General features: G+C 38.3%; 3 protein-coding genes across 7 annotated transcripts; 2 read left to right on the top strand and 1 right to left on the bottom strand.

Moving 5' to 3' along the window:
• Positions 1 to 182: 182 nt before the first annotated feature.
• On the top strand, positions 183 to 9,528 carry rhof (ras homolog family member F). Of its 5 annotated transcripts, none has more exons than XM_029276612.2 (6): positions 183 to 1,658; positions 5,159 to 5,683; positions 5,940 to 6,027; positions 7,710 to 7,819; positions 8,154 to 8,288; positions 8,488 to 9,528. In XM_029276612.2, exons 2-6 carry the CDS (start codon positions 5,552 to 5,554, stop codon positions 8,644 to 8,646), a joined length of 624 nt encoding a protein of 207 aa, XP_029132445.1. In that variant the 5' UTR covers positions 183 to 1,658; positions 5,159 to 5,551; the 3' UTR covers positions 8,647 to 9,528. The 5 variants fall into 5 exon arrangements, with proteins under 5 accessions (XP_029132445.1, XP_065821889.1, XP_065821890.1 ...); XM_065965817.1 differs by having other exon boundaries at positions 1,049 to 1,067; XM_065965818.1 differs by lacking the exon at positions 183 to 1,658 and adding an exon at positions 1,673 to 3,510.
• Positions 9,264 to 17,591, bottom strand: tmem120b (transmembrane protein 120B). Its single transcript, XM_020629803.3, has 12 exons — positions 17,434 to 17,591; positions 15,464 to 15,582; positions 15,020 to 15,136; positions 14,868 to 14,927; positions 14,675 to 14,770; positions 14,487 to 14,576; positions 14,344 to 14,409; positions 14,147 to 14,208; positions 11,965 to 12,057; positions 11,690 to 11,754; positions 11,403 to 11,471; positions 9,264 to 11,172 (listed from the first exon to the last, which is right to left on the bottom strand). The coding sequence occupies exons 1-12, from the start codon at positions 17,494 to 17,496 to the stop codon at positions 11,056 to 11,058; spliced, it is 1,017 nt and encodes a 338-aa protein (XP_020485459.2). The 5' UTR covers positions 17,497 to 17,591; the 3' UTR covers positions 9,264 to 11,055.
• A 243-nt stretch (positions 17,592 to 17,834) lies between these two features.
• On the top strand, positions 17,835 to 20,376 carry morn3 (MORN repeat containing 3). The gene is made up of 6 exons (XM_020629825.3): positions 17,835 to 17,983; positions 18,425 to 18,581; positions 18,687 to 18,844; positions 18,925 to 19,084; positions 19,178 to 19,362; positions 19,519 to 20,376. The coding sequence occupies exons 2-6, from the start codon at positions 18,437 to 18,439 to the stop codon at positions 19,582 to 19,584; spliced, it is 714 nt and encodes a 237-aa protein (XP_020485481.2). The 5' UTR covers positions 17,835 to 17,983; positions 18,425 to 18,436; the 3' UTR covers positions 19,585 to 20,376.
• The last annotated feature ends 267 nt before the right edge of the window (positions 20,377 to 20,643 follow it).

Below are 20,643 nucleotides of genomic sequence, written 5' to 3'. Positions count from 1 at the left end.
GCATCATTTAATTATTATAGAGAACTGCATTTTGTCGAACAAACTGGATATCGTTAGACATTGCATGGTGTTTTGCAGTGCTCGGGCAATTGGCTGGTTAACAGCGGCAGTTCGGCCGGCCAATCAGAGCGCAGCAGCAGAGGAGCTGTCTGCTATTAGAAGCACGGCTCAGGAGTCCTTCAACAGAGAGCAGAGAGAGGGGGCTGAGCGCTCTCGGCAGCCATTTTCCTAAAACAGGACTCAATGGCCTATATGGGTTTCCTTTGTTCCAAAAGGGATCTTACACTTGATTTCCTCATCTCTCACGGACTATGATAAAACTATGATTCCTCCTTTTAAAGGATTGAGAAGAAGGAAGAGAATGTTCTGGATGTAATACCCTGTGACATTTTGAGCCTTTTTTCCTCTGCCTGGAATCCATCTTTGTCTTAACTAGGTCATGGCACACCCATATAATAGTATTTATATTTCTTAAGTGAAAGAAACCAAATGTTTTGAATAAACAGCATTGTGTTTTTTTTTTTAATGTTAAACTAGAGGAAACAAACACAGTCAAAGTGAAAATGTGTAATGGCTGGTTGTTGGCATTGTACTTCTGGCCTTGTAGGATAAGAGTAGCAATGAGTAAGTTCAACTCTTTTATAACTTTATTTTTTTTTTTGGTAATTATCAATGTAAATGTGAGGCATGCAGTTACTGTAAGTAAAAAGTATTTTCTGTCATGTTATTCATTGAGCTATCACCAATTTTAACAGAAATGTTTGAATGTAGCACCTTTATTCCTTTATGTTCACTGGCATGCAGACATACAAAATTCAGATACAGTCCAGATTATATAGACTATGTTATCATACTCCTCAAATGACAGGTAAGAAGGTCGTGGATAACCAATGGCCTCTTGCAAATGAGTTTATTGTTCTGCTCGCAATTCTGACTGTTGATTGATAACCCTTTTGCTTTGATTAATGACTTTAAACATTTCCTTTCACAACAGCAAATGCTAAACACCACGATGGCTTGTGTTGTTCTCTACCTACATCTTTGGAGACAGCCTCAAGCATGATTAGGTTTGTGCTTTTCATTTGCCATTTAGGATCCAAAAGCGTCCAAAGTAGTAAACGACAGCTTGACCTTACTTCAAGGGCAAATGTAAAAGTCTAAATAAGTAGCCTGTAGTCAGGTGGCATTCAAGCATTTTATATAACGTCTAAAAATAAATTGTGACACATAAGAGGAAACCGATGGAGGGAAAGCTCATGTTGAAAATATTTACCTCAGCACTTTGGTGAAATGCAGTTAACAGGCCTAAACGAAGGGGCAGGAGGAATGTTTTCAGCTCCATCTTCGGATCCTCTATTAAATGCATTAATTAGGGGTGGGAGAGCGTCTCCTGAAAGGGAAGGAATCCATTAGCACGAAGATTGAGCTCTTTTTGGAAACTTTTTAATCAGTGGCAGGCATTGCCTCTTTTTTAGCAAGCGAATATTCATCTTCAAGCATCATCTGTGTGGGCAATAGCCTATGCAAACCATCTCCTCTCTCTCTCTCTCTCCCCCCTTGAAGACAGGATTGCAGTCAAGTAGCCTATAACTTATTCTATCGCGACATTTCTTACTGAGCTGCAGCATATAAAGCCCAAAGGAAATGTTTTTGGAAAGGTAATGGATTTTTAGCTATTTTTTTTTTATTTTTTTTTTTACAAACTATATACGCGTTAGTAGGCTATTATACTAGAGGACTGACAACACGGACATCATTTAATTGTGGTAAAACGCCAAAACTGTATTCACTTTTGTACATTTTAGCTTTAATTCCACATTCTTTGATTAATGTTGCAAACTTACAGTCAGGTTAGTAGGCTTTTTTAAAAATCTTGTAGCCTAGTAGAAGTCTTACACGAAAGAGAAAAAAAAAAAAGAGGAAAAAAAGAAATATATTGGGGGATGTTCTAGTTACATCTTGCTGCTTATCTGTGTCCAAACAAACCTTCTAGTGTAAGAAAGCTACCCATGTATTGTGGTTTCTCTGCTGTCCTCCCCTCTCAAAATGGCTTCTTTGCAGACAAAGGAGAACAGTGAGCTGTATAATGTTGCTGCGCCATAACTGGGTGAGGCTCATTCAGTCGGAAGGAGGATATTTGTTTTTACTGTGAGGACGTTTCTCGGTGATACATTCAGGAAGTCTTTCCAACGACCGTCATAAGGGGGATTTTTTTTTACTTGGACGGCGTATGCTCGAAAATAAGTATATAAGACGAAAAACAGTCGACGGTGCTTGTTTTCCTATTCAGACTGTCGGTTGCTAGGCTGACTCGCCCTGACGACGGCAGTAACCCGAGAGCTCTGGACGTTTGCCACGAGAACTCGGCGTGTTGCTGCACCCCCACACTGCCATATAAGGTCATAAGGAATCTACTTTAGTCCTGTTGGTTGCATCTGGCGAAAATAACATTGGGGGAGGGGAGGTGAGGGGGGGTGCTTTAGACTGCAGCGGGTGCCTGTTGGCTCAAGGCAAAGACCGTGTGGATCAACAACATTGTATGTTTTAAGTCTGCAGCTCAGTTACAAATTTACAAGATGCGTTTCTGTATTTTATCCGATATGGAGTTAAAAATGGAGCAGTGGGAAGTCTATGTTAGTAAATAGGGTGTTTAGGACCGTCTCTGTGTTGGCTCTAGGAAGTAGGCACTCTTTCTTTTTTTCCTTTTACGTAAAAACGTGTGTTTGGGCTATCTGGACACACAGTTGTGGTTGTGTGTGTGTGTGAGGCCTGTTTTTCCTGTTAGCCACTCCTAAGCTCTCTCCCGTGTGCAGGTCACGAGGCTGTACTCCTGTTTTCCACCTTGCTTTCTAGACACCATCTCCTGTTCAACGGGGATACAAATTTGAAGATGTGTGTAACAAATGCGAACATATTGCGCCCCCAAACCCTCCAATGAGGTTATTTATAGGCTTTTGTTTAAAAAAAAAAAAAAAAAAACTCCCTTGTGGGTTGCGCCACTCAGCTTTGCGCGCCGCTGAAAGACTGGAAGATTCCACACAGAGGATTGGCCTTTCTCCTGCTGGACAGCTGTCTCTGCACTGCGAAAAAAACCTCTTTTTTTAACAAACCTTCTTTGTTAATTAATTTACAAAAAAAAAAAAAGGGGTTTACACGTGTGGATATTTCTTACACCTACAGGACAATTTGATATCCTTTTTTTATAGATTACCTTAGTTTGTATGTAAGGCTTATAGTTTCACCTCAAAAAGCACTTGTTTTTATTTTTTACTATTATACAGGCTCCTGTCATGGATTGTGTAACAAATTGTAGCACTTTGGGCATAAGGATAAGTATGACTATTTGGAGACAGCATAGCCAGGCAAACTGCTACATGCCATTTTATCTCTGTCTCTCTTGTACAGCCTGAAGGACTGTTCAGTGGATCAAACCAGGTTTCCTCGTCGCTTTGTTTAATGATTATATATGGGTACACTGGCTTAATCAAGGACCCTTCATGCAGATTGGTGGTACTGTACTAATGTCTTTCTTTCTCTCTAACTCTTATTTGCATGTCTAATATTTAAGGTTAATATTTCAGTGTAATTTAGTCTCTATTTCTTTACCATTATATAATGTCTGTTTTTTATGAGATGTTTGAATAAATAGACTTTCCTAAATTCACTCCATGGTTTGTTGTTGTGGAAACTGAAAGAGGTAGAGTTTTTCTTTTTTGATGGACTTCTTTAATGCACTTTTTGTCAAAATATTTCCAACATTATTCAAAGCCTTTCCTGACCTTGAAAATACACCTTATCGTGCAGCTGAAACCCCCTTTCTGTTACTGTAGAAAAAGGTGTGTGTATTTAGGTAAAATACTCAAAAGATAATGTGTTTTCTTAGAGGAAAAAGGCTAAAGGCTAGTGTTTGCTTAAGTTCTTAAAGGGACAGTTTTTTTTTACCACTCCTACTGCATATTTCCCCTCCAGTGACTACTAAAATGTAGCTTTCAAATCTCACTACGAAGCCTACAGTACATTGGCTCGAGTTCAGCTGCCTGGCACTGTGAAAATGCTCACACTAAATCTAATGAGTTATCTGAAATACAATGCTTTTGTGTATTGTGCACAGCTCAATCCTGATATGCTCTCTCTAGACAACAAATAAAACCTTTACCTTCATCAGATTTCTGTTGAGCAATCGTTAACAGGAAACAAATGACCAATTCTAAAATATCCCTATGTAACAGAGGAGGGTGCAAATTATGAGTCATCTATTGTAATTCCAGTAGTTATTCAAGGTTAAACAAATTAAATGTGTTAGACTTTTTGTGCATGTCAAGTTTCCTTTAAAGCTATATACCGTCGCACCCTGATTGAATCACTGAAATGCCCTGAAGCAGCACGTCTGCCTCACACACCTCACCTTCCTATTTAAAAAAAAAAGCACTCAAGATGTTTTTTTTACCTTAAGTATGATATAGAATGCTATTCCAAAACCAGTCCTTTTATTTTCACTCATTAAAGATATTTCTTGCTCAAGTATAATTCCCTAAATTTCACCCAGATATGTGAGAGAATTGAGTTGGTCTTTTACGCCCGATCTGTGATGTCATTGATGTGTTCAGCCAAACAGACTGCACAGAGAGGTATGACTGGCATCATGCTCGTGGATTAACCTGGGGATGGGAAATGATCTCATTAAAGGGACATTACACATAGACAAAATGTGTCTTTTATTTGCATACATAGATGGAGCATGTGGTAGCAAGGGGGAAAGTTAAAAATTGATTCAAATGGAATATTCAGGTTTTTGGTCCAGTAAAATTAATATTTTTGATCAGTTGTTTAGAGCATGGCATCCTGTATTTGTTGCAGTGGCCTTTCAATAAAACAACATCAAACGTATACTCCATATTAATTCACAAATGCTGTCAATTAACTGGATGGGCATCTGTAAATAAAATGCTCGAGTCATCTTTAATGTATTTGGTCGAAGGAAATGAAGCTCTAGCCTTTGACCTCCATACAAGTCTGTGAAAGTAAGTGTCAGAAAGTTGTTATGGAGGTAAAATGTTAGACGCACACGTACCCATTCATTTCTATCAGAGCATCTCTGGGAAACACATGCCTGGTTTCAAAGATAAAAATCAAATTTTTTTACTGTGCATGTCAACAGGAGCTGAACTTTCTGGGTGGAGGCAGGGCTTAACATGCAATACAGGAAGTGGCAGCAGACAGACTCAACCACTCCACTCGTGCGGTTTTATTCTCCACCAAGGGTGCTTTCAGTGAGCAGACTGCTAAAAGATGAGAAGAAGGAAGACGTGGTGGGAGTACAATTGGAAACAGCATCAGTGTGACAGGAACAGGAAGTGGTGAACTGAGCTAGATACCTGGTAACAACATGAGGCTGGTCGGTTCCTCGCTTCTTCTCACTGACTGTAAATCATCTCAGCTGTTCCACATGTAGACTCCCTTGGCTTTATCATGTATTCAACGTATATCTGAAAGGAGAATTTTCAGACCCATCCGGCCTGGCACTTGTTTGATTTTTTTGGAGTTTAAAAAAATGACACAAAACCGTGCTGTGAATAGTAATGGTACCACAAAAAAAGGAGAGCTTAAGATTGTGATAGTGGGAGATGGAGGCTGTGGGAAAACCTCACTTCTGATGGTTTATGCTAAAGGGGATTTTCCAGAGGTAAGAACAGCTTTTATTTTATTTTTGCCTTATGACTTCAATTTATTTACATTGGTTAATTTGTAAAGATTTCCTGATCATTACTTCAAAGACATTCCTAACGTCAGACTAAATGATTACTCCAGCTGTAGTGTAACCAATGGGAACAGCATTATTCTCATTCTGTTTTAAATGAGCAGAAATGTATGAGAAGGTATAAATGTACAATAAAGTTTTATCTTGAAATGGATATCTTTCCCTTGTCTTTCAAAAACAGAAATATGCGCCGTCAGTGTTTGAAAAATATGTCACCACTATCACCCTAGGAGGGAAAGAGATAAAGCTCAACCTGTATGACACAGCCGGTAAGACGATGAGAAACTATCCTGTTATATTTCACTTAATGTTTAGAGACAGCAGGGTTTGGTGAGTGACACATAATGAGTCCACTGAAGGGCTGCCGGATTAGAGCACAAATCCTAATCACAATTATTTTTTAATAGATATTGAAATCACATTATTAAACATGATGTATTCATTATTTGTTTTTACAACATCTGCATCACAAACATTTATGGAACTCCTTACACCACCGGAACACTGAAAAACAAGCAATAAGTGAAAATAAACAATTATTTTTTTTTGTTTTAAATATTAAAATAATTATAGTAAATACAAATAAAACTGTGTTTTTCAGGTAGTGGAGATTTACTCTTGTGGCCAAAATATAACATGACAAAACGGGCACAACGTCATGGCACAATCATTTTTTAAATCTATTTCTCTTGTTTTCATGATCATGGGAAGCCAACATTTTAATTAAAAATTGAAACACAATGAATTCCCCAGCCAAAGTCCACTGAATGAAATACAGTAGAAACACTTTATATATATATATATATATATACACACTATATATATATATACAACACATATACTGGCATAGAGGGGGACACAGATGTGACTGCCCAAAGTGGGATAATTTCATTCTTTTTAAAAATATTTTACAAGATATCTAAGTGTACACATCCACTCACTATCTTTATATCACTCTGATGTAGACACAGAGGATGTGCATGTCATCGTTGTCATATTTTCAGGAACTGACACTGTTTCCATATTAGTTTCTTAATCCTATTAGGTATCAACTTTAGAGGCAAACTTTGTGCCAGAGATTGTTTTCTACTTCCAAAGTCAGCGAAAAACTGTTATTGAGTCAAACTCCTTATCTAATGCGTTATGCTAAATACATACAGTACAAACAAGTCTATCATGATGTTAGGTTTTATTGTAGTTATTGACCTCAGTGTCATACTTCAATATCATTTTGAAACTTTGACATGATGCTTTGAACACTTCATGACCACTGTAATGTTTTATTTCCTTCTTTTTGGACGCCTACACTTTACAACATCCGGTATCAAGGGTGCATTTAGGTCTATGTGCTGTTAGGTCAAGTTTCTCTGCAGAAAAGCTCAGTTTTAGTATAAAAATCTAATACGAATGGAAAAATTATCAATATTAAACATATTTCTTGTCAGTAGATCTATTTTCTAATATTTACTGATTTTAATGTATAATGTGATATGTGTTGTATTTTAATGGAGGTAGAAGTTCAGTTATTTGATTTTTAAAAATGAAATGCTTTGAAGAGAAATGCTCAAATGTGGCACATAAGGTTACTGAAGGCAAACTTCTTTTTAATGATTTGTAAATACATTGACATTTTGACTTGGCTGACAGGAAAACCCACCAAAGACCATTTTCAGAAAATACCATGACAGTCCGAGTTGGCAGCTTATCTCTGGTGCAGTTGCAGCAGTGTGACTTACATCAGCGGAAAAGGAAGCTGAAGGCAGGATGTGGTTTTAAACATGCTCACAGACTCTGAGACATTCATATATCTTTATGTTCACAGTGTTCTTCACTAAGTGACCCCTTATGGTACACTTCTATTGTCCATGTACACATGAACCGTTTCTTTTTTGCATTTATTCTTCTGTTCATTTTTCAGTTCAGCACATATTTTGTACCCTTACTCTTTCAGGCCAGGAGGACTACGACAGACTGCGGCCACTTTCATACCAAGAAGCTAATCTGGTTTTAGTGTGCTTTGATGTGACCAACCCGACCAGCTTTGAGAATGTCATGATAAAGGTAATCTGTCTGCATGCCAAGTTTAACAAACACATCTTATGAGACAAGAATGTCACTGCTTAACCGCAGCTGCAGTTTTGCTTTCTACAGAATTTCTAAATGATTGTTAAGAGGCTGGCATGTTGGTGTTGGCTGCATTCCTTTTAGCTGTATGATTAACTCATGAAAGTGAGCCTGCATGTGGACATTGAACCCCCTTATGCACACAGATAGGGCTTGTAAACAGTGTTAGAATGCTGAGAAACAGAGTAATCCTGAAGCAAAACACAAATAATAAAGACAAGAAGACATGCAATATTTGTTTTGATTTCTATTTTTTTTTTTTCCCAACCAGTGGCACCCTGAGGTGAAGCACTTTTGCAGAGACACTCCAGTCATCCTGATTGGCTGCAAGACCGACCTCAGGAAGGACAAAGAATGCACGAGGAAACTCAAGGCCATGGATCTGGCTCCCATCACTTACACCCAGGTAAAGATATGAGAATGTGCACAAATGTTGTGATGTGCAAAATTGTGCATAATGTATGAGGAAGCGCCCTAACCAGGACCTAAAACTATGTACAACAGTTTGAATAGGACAGCAGATCTTTTTTCCAGTACACATTTTTCTTGATTTGTTTACTTCCCATAATTCTTGGTGTTACTGCTGGTTTGTTTGGGATCTGTAGGGTGAGGAGACCAGGCAGCAGATGAACGCAGAGCTCTACCTCGAGTGTTCGGCGAAGCATCAGGAGAATGTCGACGACATTTTCAGGGAAGCCACTAAAAGAACTCTGGCCTTCAATCGAAAACATAAAAAAAACACAAAGAGGTGTCTCATTTTGTGATGCCCAAAAAAAAAAAGGACTGAGGACTGGGAGGAGAAACAGACTGTTACAAGGAAATAGTGACTGATATGACAGGAAAGCCAAATCTCTGGAAAAGCTGCAACAGTTTGGACTATCACTTGATTATGATGCAACATGAAATGCCTAGTATTTTTTACATTTTTACAAGAATCTTTTGAAGTGTCTTCGTATGGAAGTTTTGTTCTGTTACCTGTTTTGGGTATTTTAAATTAACCTGGCATTTCCTGTATGATTGAAGAAGATTTTAAGAGCTTTTTGTAACGATATTTTGAATGTCCTACCTGGTTAAAGACGCTGCTGTTACATAACAAACTCCCTGAAAAAAAGTTGGCGTATATAATGGTACTGTAGCTTTAAAAAAAAAACAAGAACACATAAGCCATCGATGAACAACACAGCAGGGTTACTTCATTTCCAGTTTAACACTGAACAACAATTAGTCCTGGAGCAGTCTATCTGTAACAACAGTGCCCACTAGTGTTGGGAAAAAATAAATGTCACATTACACATTTGGGCAACATTTTCACAAGAGAAAATGAAAAGGTACAAAACTTTCTTTCATTATCGAAAAAGAGATTTAAAAAAAAAAAAAGTGGTTATTTTTCATTTTGTGTTTAATTATCTATTCTTTCACAGTAACGTACACAGATGAAGAAACTGTCAACTGTCTCAGGGTGCTGATCAGACTCAGGAACCAGTTTACATTGTTGGATTGATCCATGGAAAACATGTTAAACATCAAGCTACATCATTAAAAGGAGAGAAACAAACTGTTAAGTGCATTCAGCTCTGGTATCAAATGTAATATTCTGGTGACTCCACATGATCCAATATTCCCCCTAAATTAAAGTGAAAACTGATTCTCTTCTGCATGATTGCTTTGTGGGGCCCGACAAACATATCATAATGCTACTTCTTTTTGATTTGTCAAAAGACAGAATTTTTTGCCACGACAGGTTGAAGGGATAAAGCAGATGACGAAAAAACATTAGTTTGAAGTCAGCTGAACCTTTGCTTCAAAAACAAACAAGAACCAATGTGTAACATGAAACATGGACCAAAGGAGAACCCCCTCCCCCCCCTACAGTGAACAAGAGTAACAGTTTTTTAAGATTTGGCCATTAGTTAGTAACTTTTATTAAATCATTACTAGCAGCATTTGATCATTTCTACAACACCATAGGACTAGAAAGGAAGAAATACATTTTGATTTCTCAGCACAGTAATGAAAAACCCAAAACTATGTGAATCAAAGCTGAACGTCTCATGTCCCTTTTCGTAAAAAAAAAAAAATCTTTGACAAGCAACTCTTAACCATGAAACATTTTGTAAACCTACATTTGTTTTTTTTTTAAATGAATTAGCTAGCATTATGTTCGTGACAACACAAGAGTGTAATAGTTGGGGATGAGCTCACAAGAAGAACTCCTTTATCTTCAATCACTTTCCGTTGAGCCAGTACGAGCTTTCATGTGTCATGTGTTCATGTGACTGAGCTAGCTAACCCAGTTTAGGCATTAGGTCATACTATATTAAAAAAAAAGAGAAAAATTTATGGCTTTTGTAACCGCTGCCTGAAGGGATAAACTGTGTTGTAGTTGGACTCTTTTGAAGAACTAGTAAACAACAAAAACAGAGCGACAGATATACAAAAAATACACCAAAGGGTTTTTTTTCTTCTTCTTCAGAAAAGTGTCATTTTGGGCAGTAAAGTATCACATGTATGTTTTTGTGAAGTTGTGGACCTACACTTGATGTAAGTCCAGTTAAAATACTGGTTAGCAGTGAAATAGCACACGAGGAATTTGAGGACTACACATAAAAAGTGGTATACTTGCGGTTGCCAAGTTGAACAGCTTTGTTCAAGCCAGAGACGGTTTGACCATCACTACTTCACAGAAGTATGAAGAATGTACACGACAGACTTTAGGTCTTCAAAAGGCAAACCAATGTTCTGCTCTGACACTTGTTGTTGCTACCTGCTCTCTTTAGTTTGCATAATGATCTGAACGAAGGCTCTCTGACATATTCATGCACGGACACAAACACCCAAAAGAAACACATTCTTTCCTCAATGTACAGGAGAAAAGCGACAAACTGTTCATCTAGCACAGAGACGCCACTTTGTGTGTTGTGACCCGGCTGCGCAGCAACATTGACGGCAGATCATTAGAAGCAAAATAAAATAAAAATAAAAAGCCTTTAGGCCAGAAACTTTGGCTGGACGCCGCTGCCATCATCGAAGCCTGAGAGGAAGAGTGGCTTCAAGCATCATCTTCTCCCGGGCCTGCTCACACCGTGGTCAAGTCTGTTTAGCGGTCGTGTGCGTTGGTGAAAATTACTGGCCGTTTTTTTTAAGAATCTGAGGTGTGTCTCTGAGCTTTGTTCTCAGTCGTCTTTTTGCACTTTACCCTGGTTTTTCTGAATCTTTTGGTGGACGACTTTTAACGTGGTGAGGAAATTCCCCAGGAATAGGACAAGAAATGTCAGCGCCAGCATAAATATCTGAAGAAAAGTGAGAAACAAAATATTTGAACCAGAAAAGTCACAACACAAAAACTGTAGATGCATTCGTATTTCTACATTTAAACAGGTGGGATTACATTGTTTTCAAGGTAGTCTGTTTAATAAAAAAAGTGAATAAGCCACATGGGTTGCAGAGTCTATAAAAGCTTGTCATACTATTTATTTCCTGCAAACAATTAAGTTTATGGATCTGCCAATTTCATCTTTACCTGCCACTCCTTACAGTCCTCATGTCCTGCCAAGCGAAACAGGGTCACCGAGTTGTACAGCTGCCAAAACTGTGAAGGAAGAGGATTTATTATCTTTGATCCACGTCTTTCTCCTCAGCTCATACAGTCAGCCCAAAAGGCAAACATTTACGCAATTACAAGCTTTTATACTGTCACATTAAAGAGAATGTGCTGTGGTGATTCTATGCAACATCCTCCTGATTTGAAGATATTTGGAATAAAGTGATACAGATGTAGTTTTGAGATTAAACTCAAGTTTGACTTACATGACCAAAGAAGAGAAATGGCAAAAGAAAGGTGAGGCCTCTCCACATCCAGGACTGAAACCCCTCTGCAGAGACACAAAACGCAAACAGTAACCTTTGGACAGCTTTACACAGAACACTTTATAAATGATTCTGTCCACCCTTGATCTGTGCAACAGCAGCACTACTGTTATTCGCAACCTTTCCCCTCCATTTCTCCCCAGACATGGCGTTGCAGATGGCTCAAGAGTTCAAACGATTGAAATGACTACAACCAAAAATAGCTTACAACTCACCCACTGTGAGGTCCAGCTGATTTCTCTCTCCCAGAGCCCGGAGCCTGTATAAGCAGCCGCTCTGGTAGTAATACTGCAGGAACTGAACAAAGCCTGGACCACAAAATAGAATGATTACAGCACAGAACACATCAATTAGTCTCAGCTACACGTTGAGGAGTTGAGCTTAGGACAAACTACTGACTACAGAACACACAAGGCAACGCTTTGCCTGTAGTTAAGAGTTTTTAAATTGGGTCAAAAATAACACATCAATAGAGCTGTTCTGTTTTAAGCTATTTAAACAAGTGGTCATCTGTTTGTTTAACCATGTGACCCTATCACCCATTAACCTCAAACCTGAGAGCCCCATCATCATCATCATCATCATCATCAGAGGTACCACAGTATGAACAAGTACAAGTATGTGGGAGCAGTGTTCCTAGTCACAACTGAAGTTCAGTGGAAACACAGAAGCTATTGTAGAACGTGGACAACAGAGAGCTATTCATGTCGCTTTTATCCAAAGTCTTTTAGCCATCTCTTTTATCAGCTGCTTATTGGGTCGGCAGTGGAAGACAAAAACAGTCTTAATGACATTGTTTCCAGCTAAAAGATCGGAAACTCGCTCTGGAAGAAAAGTTGGGTCCGGAAAGCAAAAGCGTTATAAGTCAGTCGGACAAAATCCTGTCTTCTGAACTCTCTTTAATGGCGCCAAGATAGAGATGTAACGATTCACTCAACTCATGATACGATTCTCTCAAGATTTATTTTACAAGATGACACTGTAGACAAATTAAGGCCCGAAAAAGATTCCTAAAGGGACTGCAAACCGGCTTGTCAGTGTGCTTTGGCCTTTTAATGTTTTTTTGTTTTTTTTCTCGCAACAAGGGGAGGTGATTGGCGCTTCTCATTGTGGTGTTGATTAAATGCTGCATCATGTTGGTTGTGCTATTTGTATAGCTCCTTGTTCTCACAGCCGATCTGTTGTCACTGACCTATCTGAATGCTGAATTAAGTGGTTTGAATCTTGAAAACTAACACGTGATGTTCTTATTTATGACTTGGAAGTAGCAGCGTGTGAAATGAGGTCTCTTCCCTTTTCTGGTGAGCATACAATCTCACACAAACACGCATCTATTTCAATGCAGTTCATGTTAGCAGGCTAGAAGCGACGCATCTATAGTCTAATGTCCTCGATCAACAGGAGCGTCGTAACAATCCATTTTAATATTTCACCTGAGCTGCTGCCTCGTTCATGTGTTTGATCACTGAGATGTTTCTGTTCAAATCTGTGTCAGCTTTTCCAAACAAATACACGCATTTATAAACATGTACTCATTCAAATTCTCCTTTATCTTTGGATATGTGAAGTGTTTGTTTCCCGTTAGTCATCAGCCTGGCAGCATGTTGCAGTATGTCTACAATAGTCAATAGTGGTTTGTGCACGCGCCCCATGTATGGAGGCTACAGTACTCCAAGCAGGAAGCCCAGGTTCAAATCCGACCTGTGGCTCCTTTCCTGCACGTCATTCCTCTCTCTCTCTCTGATTTCTGACTCTATCCACTGTCCTATCTCTACAATAAAAGCACAAAAATAAATATAGAAAAAAATTCAATAGTGGATCAAACTTTATTGTCTGTTGTCTCAAATCCTGCAGTTGTGAGTATTATTTTTGTTTTTGTTTCGTACTTGTCCTTGATTTTAATTATTGTGTTTTGTCTACCTCTACAGTCAAACCTGAAAAAAGCTAAATCAAATATTCTATTCAAAAAAAAATAAGTGCATCAACACTTGACCAAAGTCAATTAAAAAAAAAAAACTGTGAAATGATAAAAGTTAATAAAAACAAGGCACCAGAAGTTCCCTGTAACATCACAGCAAAGGCTAAAGTTACCACTGCTTTAATGATAATCCACTTGTTGCTGTCTGTGCTAAAAATAGATTTTCTAAGCTGAGGTGAAACAGTCCTATCAAACAGAGAAGAGATGTTTGTGTGTTCATATGAAAGTCCTGTTTCATGTCATTTTAATGAATCTACATCCATTAAAATGACATAGTCATAGTCATAAACACAGTAACACAAATTTCTGGTTATGATCAACTAATAATAATAATAATAATAATAATACAAACACACATAAATAAATTAAATATGCGCTCATATCTAGTTCTACATCTAGAGAACAGATTCACGTCTTACTTTGATATATGGAGAAAGCGAGAAACTGGCTTCTGAACATCTGATACATGGGCCCCTCCGGCCTGTGAGAAGACAAAAAAATAAACATCAAACAAAAACTCAGCAGGGAAAATGCAGCTTTTATTGCTTTACTAGTTATTAACCTGCGTGTGTTTTTACCCAAGTTCAAAATAAGACAATCCAAATCAAAAACTCACCAGGTGAGCATCACCCCTGACAGAAAGGTCGACACATAATGGTGAGACACCCACCAACCTTTGATCCTGTGAAGCAGAAAAAGTATTATACAGAGTCATTCGACGAGCACATTTTCAGACACAAATCTGCTTATCGCACACACCTGGAGCCGTTACTCATGAGGATGCTTTCCCTTATGGTCAGCGTACAGTAGTACCACACGAGCAAAAAGTTGAAAATTTCATCAGTGACTCTAAACAGACAGAGAGAGAGAGAGTAAAATAGTAGAGCAACCCTTTCAATAGGTCTCAGGCAAGAAGCAGAATTGTTCAGGAGCATAAGGGATCTCACCGATAGTTGAGAAAGAAGAGGCAGGTTATTGCTCCAAACATCAGGATTATTGTCATATAAAGCTTAAACTTCTCGTACTCGTCTTTGTATGCAAATCTATGGAAGAAAAATAAAAGATGAATCCAAAGTCTTCAACTGTTTTTCTTGTAAAGCTGCTCTGAAGGTTTTTTTTTGTTTTGTTTTTTTTACTTACTTTGTCTGGTTGCTGAGAAGAGTTACGTTCACGTTACCCAGGACCAAATTCAGGTAAAGTCTGAAAACACAAACACACCAAACATGTGAGAAATAAAAAAAATCTCATTGTCTGTAATGTAACCTTACTTTATCGATGGAAACAGTACATACCCGTTTCTCTTTGGTAAATAAGCTTCCATATCAAAGAAGACATTTTCTTTTTCTTTGATTTGTGTTTTGATGTCCGTTATAAGCTCCAAGTCTTTTTCATCACATGTTTTGGCACATCTTTGAAGGAAAGATCACATGATTGAGGGGAAAGTTAGCAGGAAGAAAGTTGATGTAGATATAGCAGATAATAAGAAATCATTTTAAAGGGTATAAATTAACTTTGGGAAAATCCATATAAAATCTAAAAACAATCAAATAGAAAATGGGAAAACACATTTTTTTTTGGACAGCATAGAAAAATAAAAATGAATCATTTTGTTTTATTTTGAAAAGTCATACTCAACTTTCTCTTGTCCCCGTATTTTCTTTTCATATCAAGCGACGCAGAAAAAAATGTCCCAAAACAAACTATCTGTAAAAGACTCCAAATCAAAGAACACGTACTTCTTCAAGCTGTTCCGTAGGTCCTTGAGGCCTTTTCTCTGTTTACTGATCGAACTGCTGCAGGTGGCCTGAAGATTGGTGAGCTCCTCAAGTTTTTGTCGGTAGACTTTGTGGGTTTCCTAGTGACCAAACATAAAAAAAAAAAAAACACACACAGAATGAGTATAGAAATGTTGAAATGGCTGCTGGCACTCAATAACAAATGTGTCTTTTTGGTAAATTAAGAGAAATCAAGACATCAATACTTTTAAGTGAAATGACAAAGCACTGCTGATGGATGATTACGACTAATATGGAGAAGAAAAAAAAACGTCAGGTTTGTCATATTCCCCTGAAAATGTTTCTCTGAAAGATTGAATGTGTATCCTAATCTCAGCCGAACTTAATTTCATCTCAATGGACGGCACTGAAAAGGTGAACAGGGTGTCTTTTCATAAGAGATGCAGAGGCTTCAACCTGTGAAATCTTGCCTGACCTTTTCTATCTGGACACAAACAGCCCTTCAAACTGAATTACATGCTGAAATTTGTATTCCAGTATTTATCCACCCATCTATGCTTGTGAACCAAACCACAGCGTTCAGCCACACTGTCGTCACTTTATCCCCCACAGGCTCATGAGACTGGACCGTGTTTGTGTGTGTGTTTGTGTGTGTGGAGGAGAGGATGCACAGTCAGCAGAGATAATCCTTTGGTCTACGGTAAAGGGCTCATTCTCAGACCCCCATAGGTACAATTAGACCACAACAAACCTTTTTATGTTATTCAATAGATAGCCGAAAGTGGGCCACACAAGAGTTGTTTTCGCAATGTAAAGCAAAGTTGGACATATTTTAATTGGGACTTTTTTTTTGTTTGTTTGCTTTTTAAATCAGCCGTCCGACTACATATGAAAAGTAATACTGATGCACAACTGGATATTGAAAAACGTTTAATGGGAGTCTATACTTAACTATCGGACACTCGTGTGGTGTCTTTGCAACCCCCGGCTTTAAGATAAGCAGCATCCTAAAATCTCAAAGGCATCCTGACCTTCCAGAGGGGACAATAAAATGTACACAGCTGCTCACATTGTATTCCACCAAACACCAAATCACAGTTTGTTTTTGCACATAACTAATCAAAAAGAGGTGTTATACTGAAGGGGTTTCTATCAGTCAACCCCACTGAGCCCCCCCCAGTGTTAAGGCTTGAAATGCCTAACTGGCTTAAAGAGACTGTTTCTTGGCAGGTGACACGTTTGAACCTCACATGACAAAAGCTGACAGTCACCTTTTTTTAAACCATCCTTCCCCACGGAGCAGCTCCACATTGTGTATGTGGGATTGCATCACTGCTACACATCTCAGCAGCTGGAGGTGAGCAGTGGTTCGGCCACAACACCACGTCATGAAACATGATGAACCGTAAAGTGAGCGGTATTCTTAAATAACATCTTCTACTTCCAATTATTGTTTCAACTTAGCCAGCTAGCAAACAAGAGCTAGCTTTTCAATGATTCATTCATTCCACATAAAATAATTTACAGAAGCAAAGCACTAGAAAACACCTGAAGTTTTTCCATTTTCCACAACTGCCTTTGGGTAACTTTGTTAGCAATTATTAAATAATATTTCCGGCTGTATGCTGCTCTGTGTTGGCAGGCTAAGTTACTATAGCTGCTCATTAGCCGTGCAGGCAGACAAGCAACCTGCTGCTAACGTTAGCTCCTCTAACACAAGGATGTTGCAGCAAAGCCTGATAAACCTCCAGTGTGACACAATGCACCCCCTCAGAAATTGCTTTCAACAGAGCAGATATTGGCCCAAATGCTGCGTTTATGACTGGGCTGAGAATGAATGACGAACAAGAAGAAAGAGGCATCCAAACTATCGTAGCCGCCAAAGAGTGTCGGCTGTCAGTCCCATCCTAAGCATGCTACAGGCAACAATCTACCATGCATGATGTACTCATGTAAGTGTGTTCTTTCACCTGTAATTGTTGATATTCCACATCAATTTCCTCCCAATCAGACTGAAACTTCGGTTTGGACATTGTGGCACAGTCGCTGATGTAGAAAAAGAGGACGGCTTCTCACGGATCCACCCTGAAAGTCTCTCCTCACACTGACTGTCCACTCAGAGCTGTTTTACTCCCGGGGGGGTACATGGCGCATGCGCACATCGTTTTAACAGTCCGGACAGAAACAGTGGTTTAAAGAAAACACACAAAATAATAAAAATAAAAATATATATTTAAAAAAATAAATAAAAAGCCGTAGTCATTAAATGGACCTTCCAGACACATTTCACTGTAATTTAAAATGTATTTTAAAATTTGTTTTCCACTGCGCCCGCAACAGTGCACAACTCTGTTGCTAAGATACAGTAAATACTCGGCTCCCTCGGTTGCGGAAACCACTTAGTAAAGTTTACACTGTCAGCTCTCTCGCATGTTTAGTCAGTTTATTCGTTAGCTACATGGCCTGCATCCACAAGCGGATTGAGTTTAAGTAAGTCAACCGCTGGGACACGTCGCTAAGGTAAAAATACTTTGCTTTGAATGAGTGAATGAGTGTTTGGTAGCCATGTTTATTTGTGTAGCTGCTACTGTACATAACTAATGTCAACAAATCAAATGTAGTCATATTATAAAAGTGGTTCACAACTTTACATCCTATGTTCTGAAGTAGTTTTTTTTGTGAGATTTTGTTATTTGTACTACATCAATAATATCCACAGATAAGGGCAAAATAAAAACACTCTGGTAAAAAATAAATAAATATTTGCATTAGTTTTTTGTTCAAATATTTTGTTTCATAAAACTTCCCCATCCCTTGTGCTTTATCAGATAACATAAAAAAAGGAAATTGTGGTAAAAGAAGACTAATAGATTTATTTGTTCTCCTTTTTTTATAGTATTGTTTGTTAATGTGGGAAAAGCTTTGTGAGTCTAATATGTTATTTATGTCCTTTTCATCAAGCTCCCGCCAGCCATGCCAAATTTTAAAACAGCACAAATAAAGCAGCCACGCTCAGAATTGTTGGATAGCAAGTCACAGAAATGTGGACTGCGGCATACAGTGTTCTCGGTCAATGGAAATGAATTTACTGGAGAGTGGAAGGACAACAAGAAGCATGGTGAGATATACTGTTAAGTGTGAGCTTCTATGACCATTTCTGTGGATGCCTTAGCATTATTATGCTATGCTTTAGCTGAAATGTTTGCTTAAATCATTCCTCAAGGAAAGGGAACTCAGGTGTGGAAGAAGTCTGGTGCCATTTATGATGGAGAGTGGAAGTTTGGAAAACGTGACGGACAAGGTACCTACAGTGTGCTTCTCCCAGAAAGGAAGGAGTATTCAAGGAAGTACTGTGGTGAATGGAAGAATGGAAAGAAGCATGTATGTACTGATTTCTATTCTTCTACACAGTATAACAAATGTATACAATGCATTGCTTACATCACTCTATATCTCTTTAGGGGTATGGGATGTACTTCTACAATAACTCATCAGTTTATGAGGGGGAGTGGAGCGAGGACTGTCGGAGTGGCTGGGGAAGGATGTACTATGAGAGTGGAGATATCTATGAGGGAGAGTGGCTTAAGGATAAGAATCATGGGAAAGGCATCATTCGATTTGGTAAGAGGACTTTGCCTTAATACATTTTGTGTGTTTAGTCGGGCAGAGTTTGGAGATAATTGGAGAAATATGACTTCACAACTTGTTTTCAAGCTAAAGGAAATCGGCATGAAGGCACGTGGCAAGACGGCCTGAGAAATGGACATGGAAAGTTCTATTACTCCGATAAAGGCCAGCTTTATGAAGGCTTCTGGGTGGATGGAGTAGCAAAAAGTGGGACCCTGTCTGATTTTGGAAGGGATGAAGCACCAACACCAACAAAGTATCTAATTCCCCAGGTACATCATTTTGATGAAAGACACTTCTACAAATCAGTCTACAAGCAGTCTGTCGTATCTTATGTAACACTATCAAATAATCTTGAATAAAAATGCTAATTTCCTACGCATATGTGTTGGTTTGAACATAAACATTTCCAATTCTGTTTTTCCAAGGTTCAACTGGTGGATACGCAGTCGGTTTTAAGGGAAGCCCAGGCCGCCTACCTTAAGCAGTGCTGATGAAGAACAAGAAGAAGCTCAAAAGCAAGTTTCCACTCGGCCACACACTTACTGAACGGGAATAAAACAAATGGCATGATTTTATTCAGTATAGTCAGATTTGTCTTAATATTTACACCCAAATAATAGTTCTTGTTCATAGTATGAAACACAAACACATGGAACTACTTCAAATGAACTGAAAACAGAGGTAATATAAAGTCATGTTTATCCAGTTTACTGCTAACACAGAGAGTGTAACACAGTTCCTGTCATGAAGACAAAATGTGCTAATTCTTATTACTGCACGAACAGCTAATTTCTTCCTGAAACATCATCAACTTAATGGTATGTCTTATTACACTGTATTGAAGCTGGATAATTATATTAAAATAGTATAAGCTACCCAAGCTTGTCATGATCAATTAAATAGTAGCATTAGCATAGCTATAGTTAACCAATCATATAATAGTCTTTCATGTGTTTTCTGTTTGGTGCAGTTGTAAATAACCAGAGGGTGAAAGTCCATGTGTTTATATAACAGTTTACTTCTGACCTACCCATTCATTACTAATTCTCTTTTCATTATTCAACTAGAGCTCTAAACCTGTTTTTTTTTCCATGGTTATGGTGGAATATTTGCACTACAACATCTCCTCACCATTACTTTTCATCACACCTGGGCTTCTCCAAACATATCTGGACTTTAACACCTCCAGAACAGACTGCTAACTCAAATGAATACATTTCTTTAAGTTGTTGAGAATGAATTTCCAGCTCGATTATGTTTGAATAAACAACCGTCTGATTGAAGTGGACTATGAATGCAACATGCTAATTCAGGAGTGTGAAGCAGGTGGGGTGCTTGGGCTTTACAAAATAAAGCCGATGGCGCACTAGTGTCTATGAATAAAATAAATCTCAAATGTGATTATGCAGCACATGTAATGAATCAGGATTACATACGTGTTTAGTGGATTTTTCAGAATTAAGATGACAATATATTTGTATTGCGTTCCCATGAACTTCAAATGTAGCATTTGCTCAATGTTTCTAAATGTCTCATGGAAGCAACGACAT

The sequence above is a fragment of the Labrus bergylta genome, chromosome 17, assembly GCF_963930695.1.
Source record: "Labrus bergylta chromosome 17, fLabBer1.1, whole genome shotgun sequence".
In the NCBI taxonomy this organism is placed as follows: domain Eukaryota; kingdom Metazoa; phylum Chordata; class Actinopteri; order Labriformes; family Labridae; genus Labrus; species Labrus bergylta.
The sequence above is the reverse complement of the archived record's forward strand: the minus strand, read 5'-3'. Positions and strand labels throughout refer to the sequence as shown.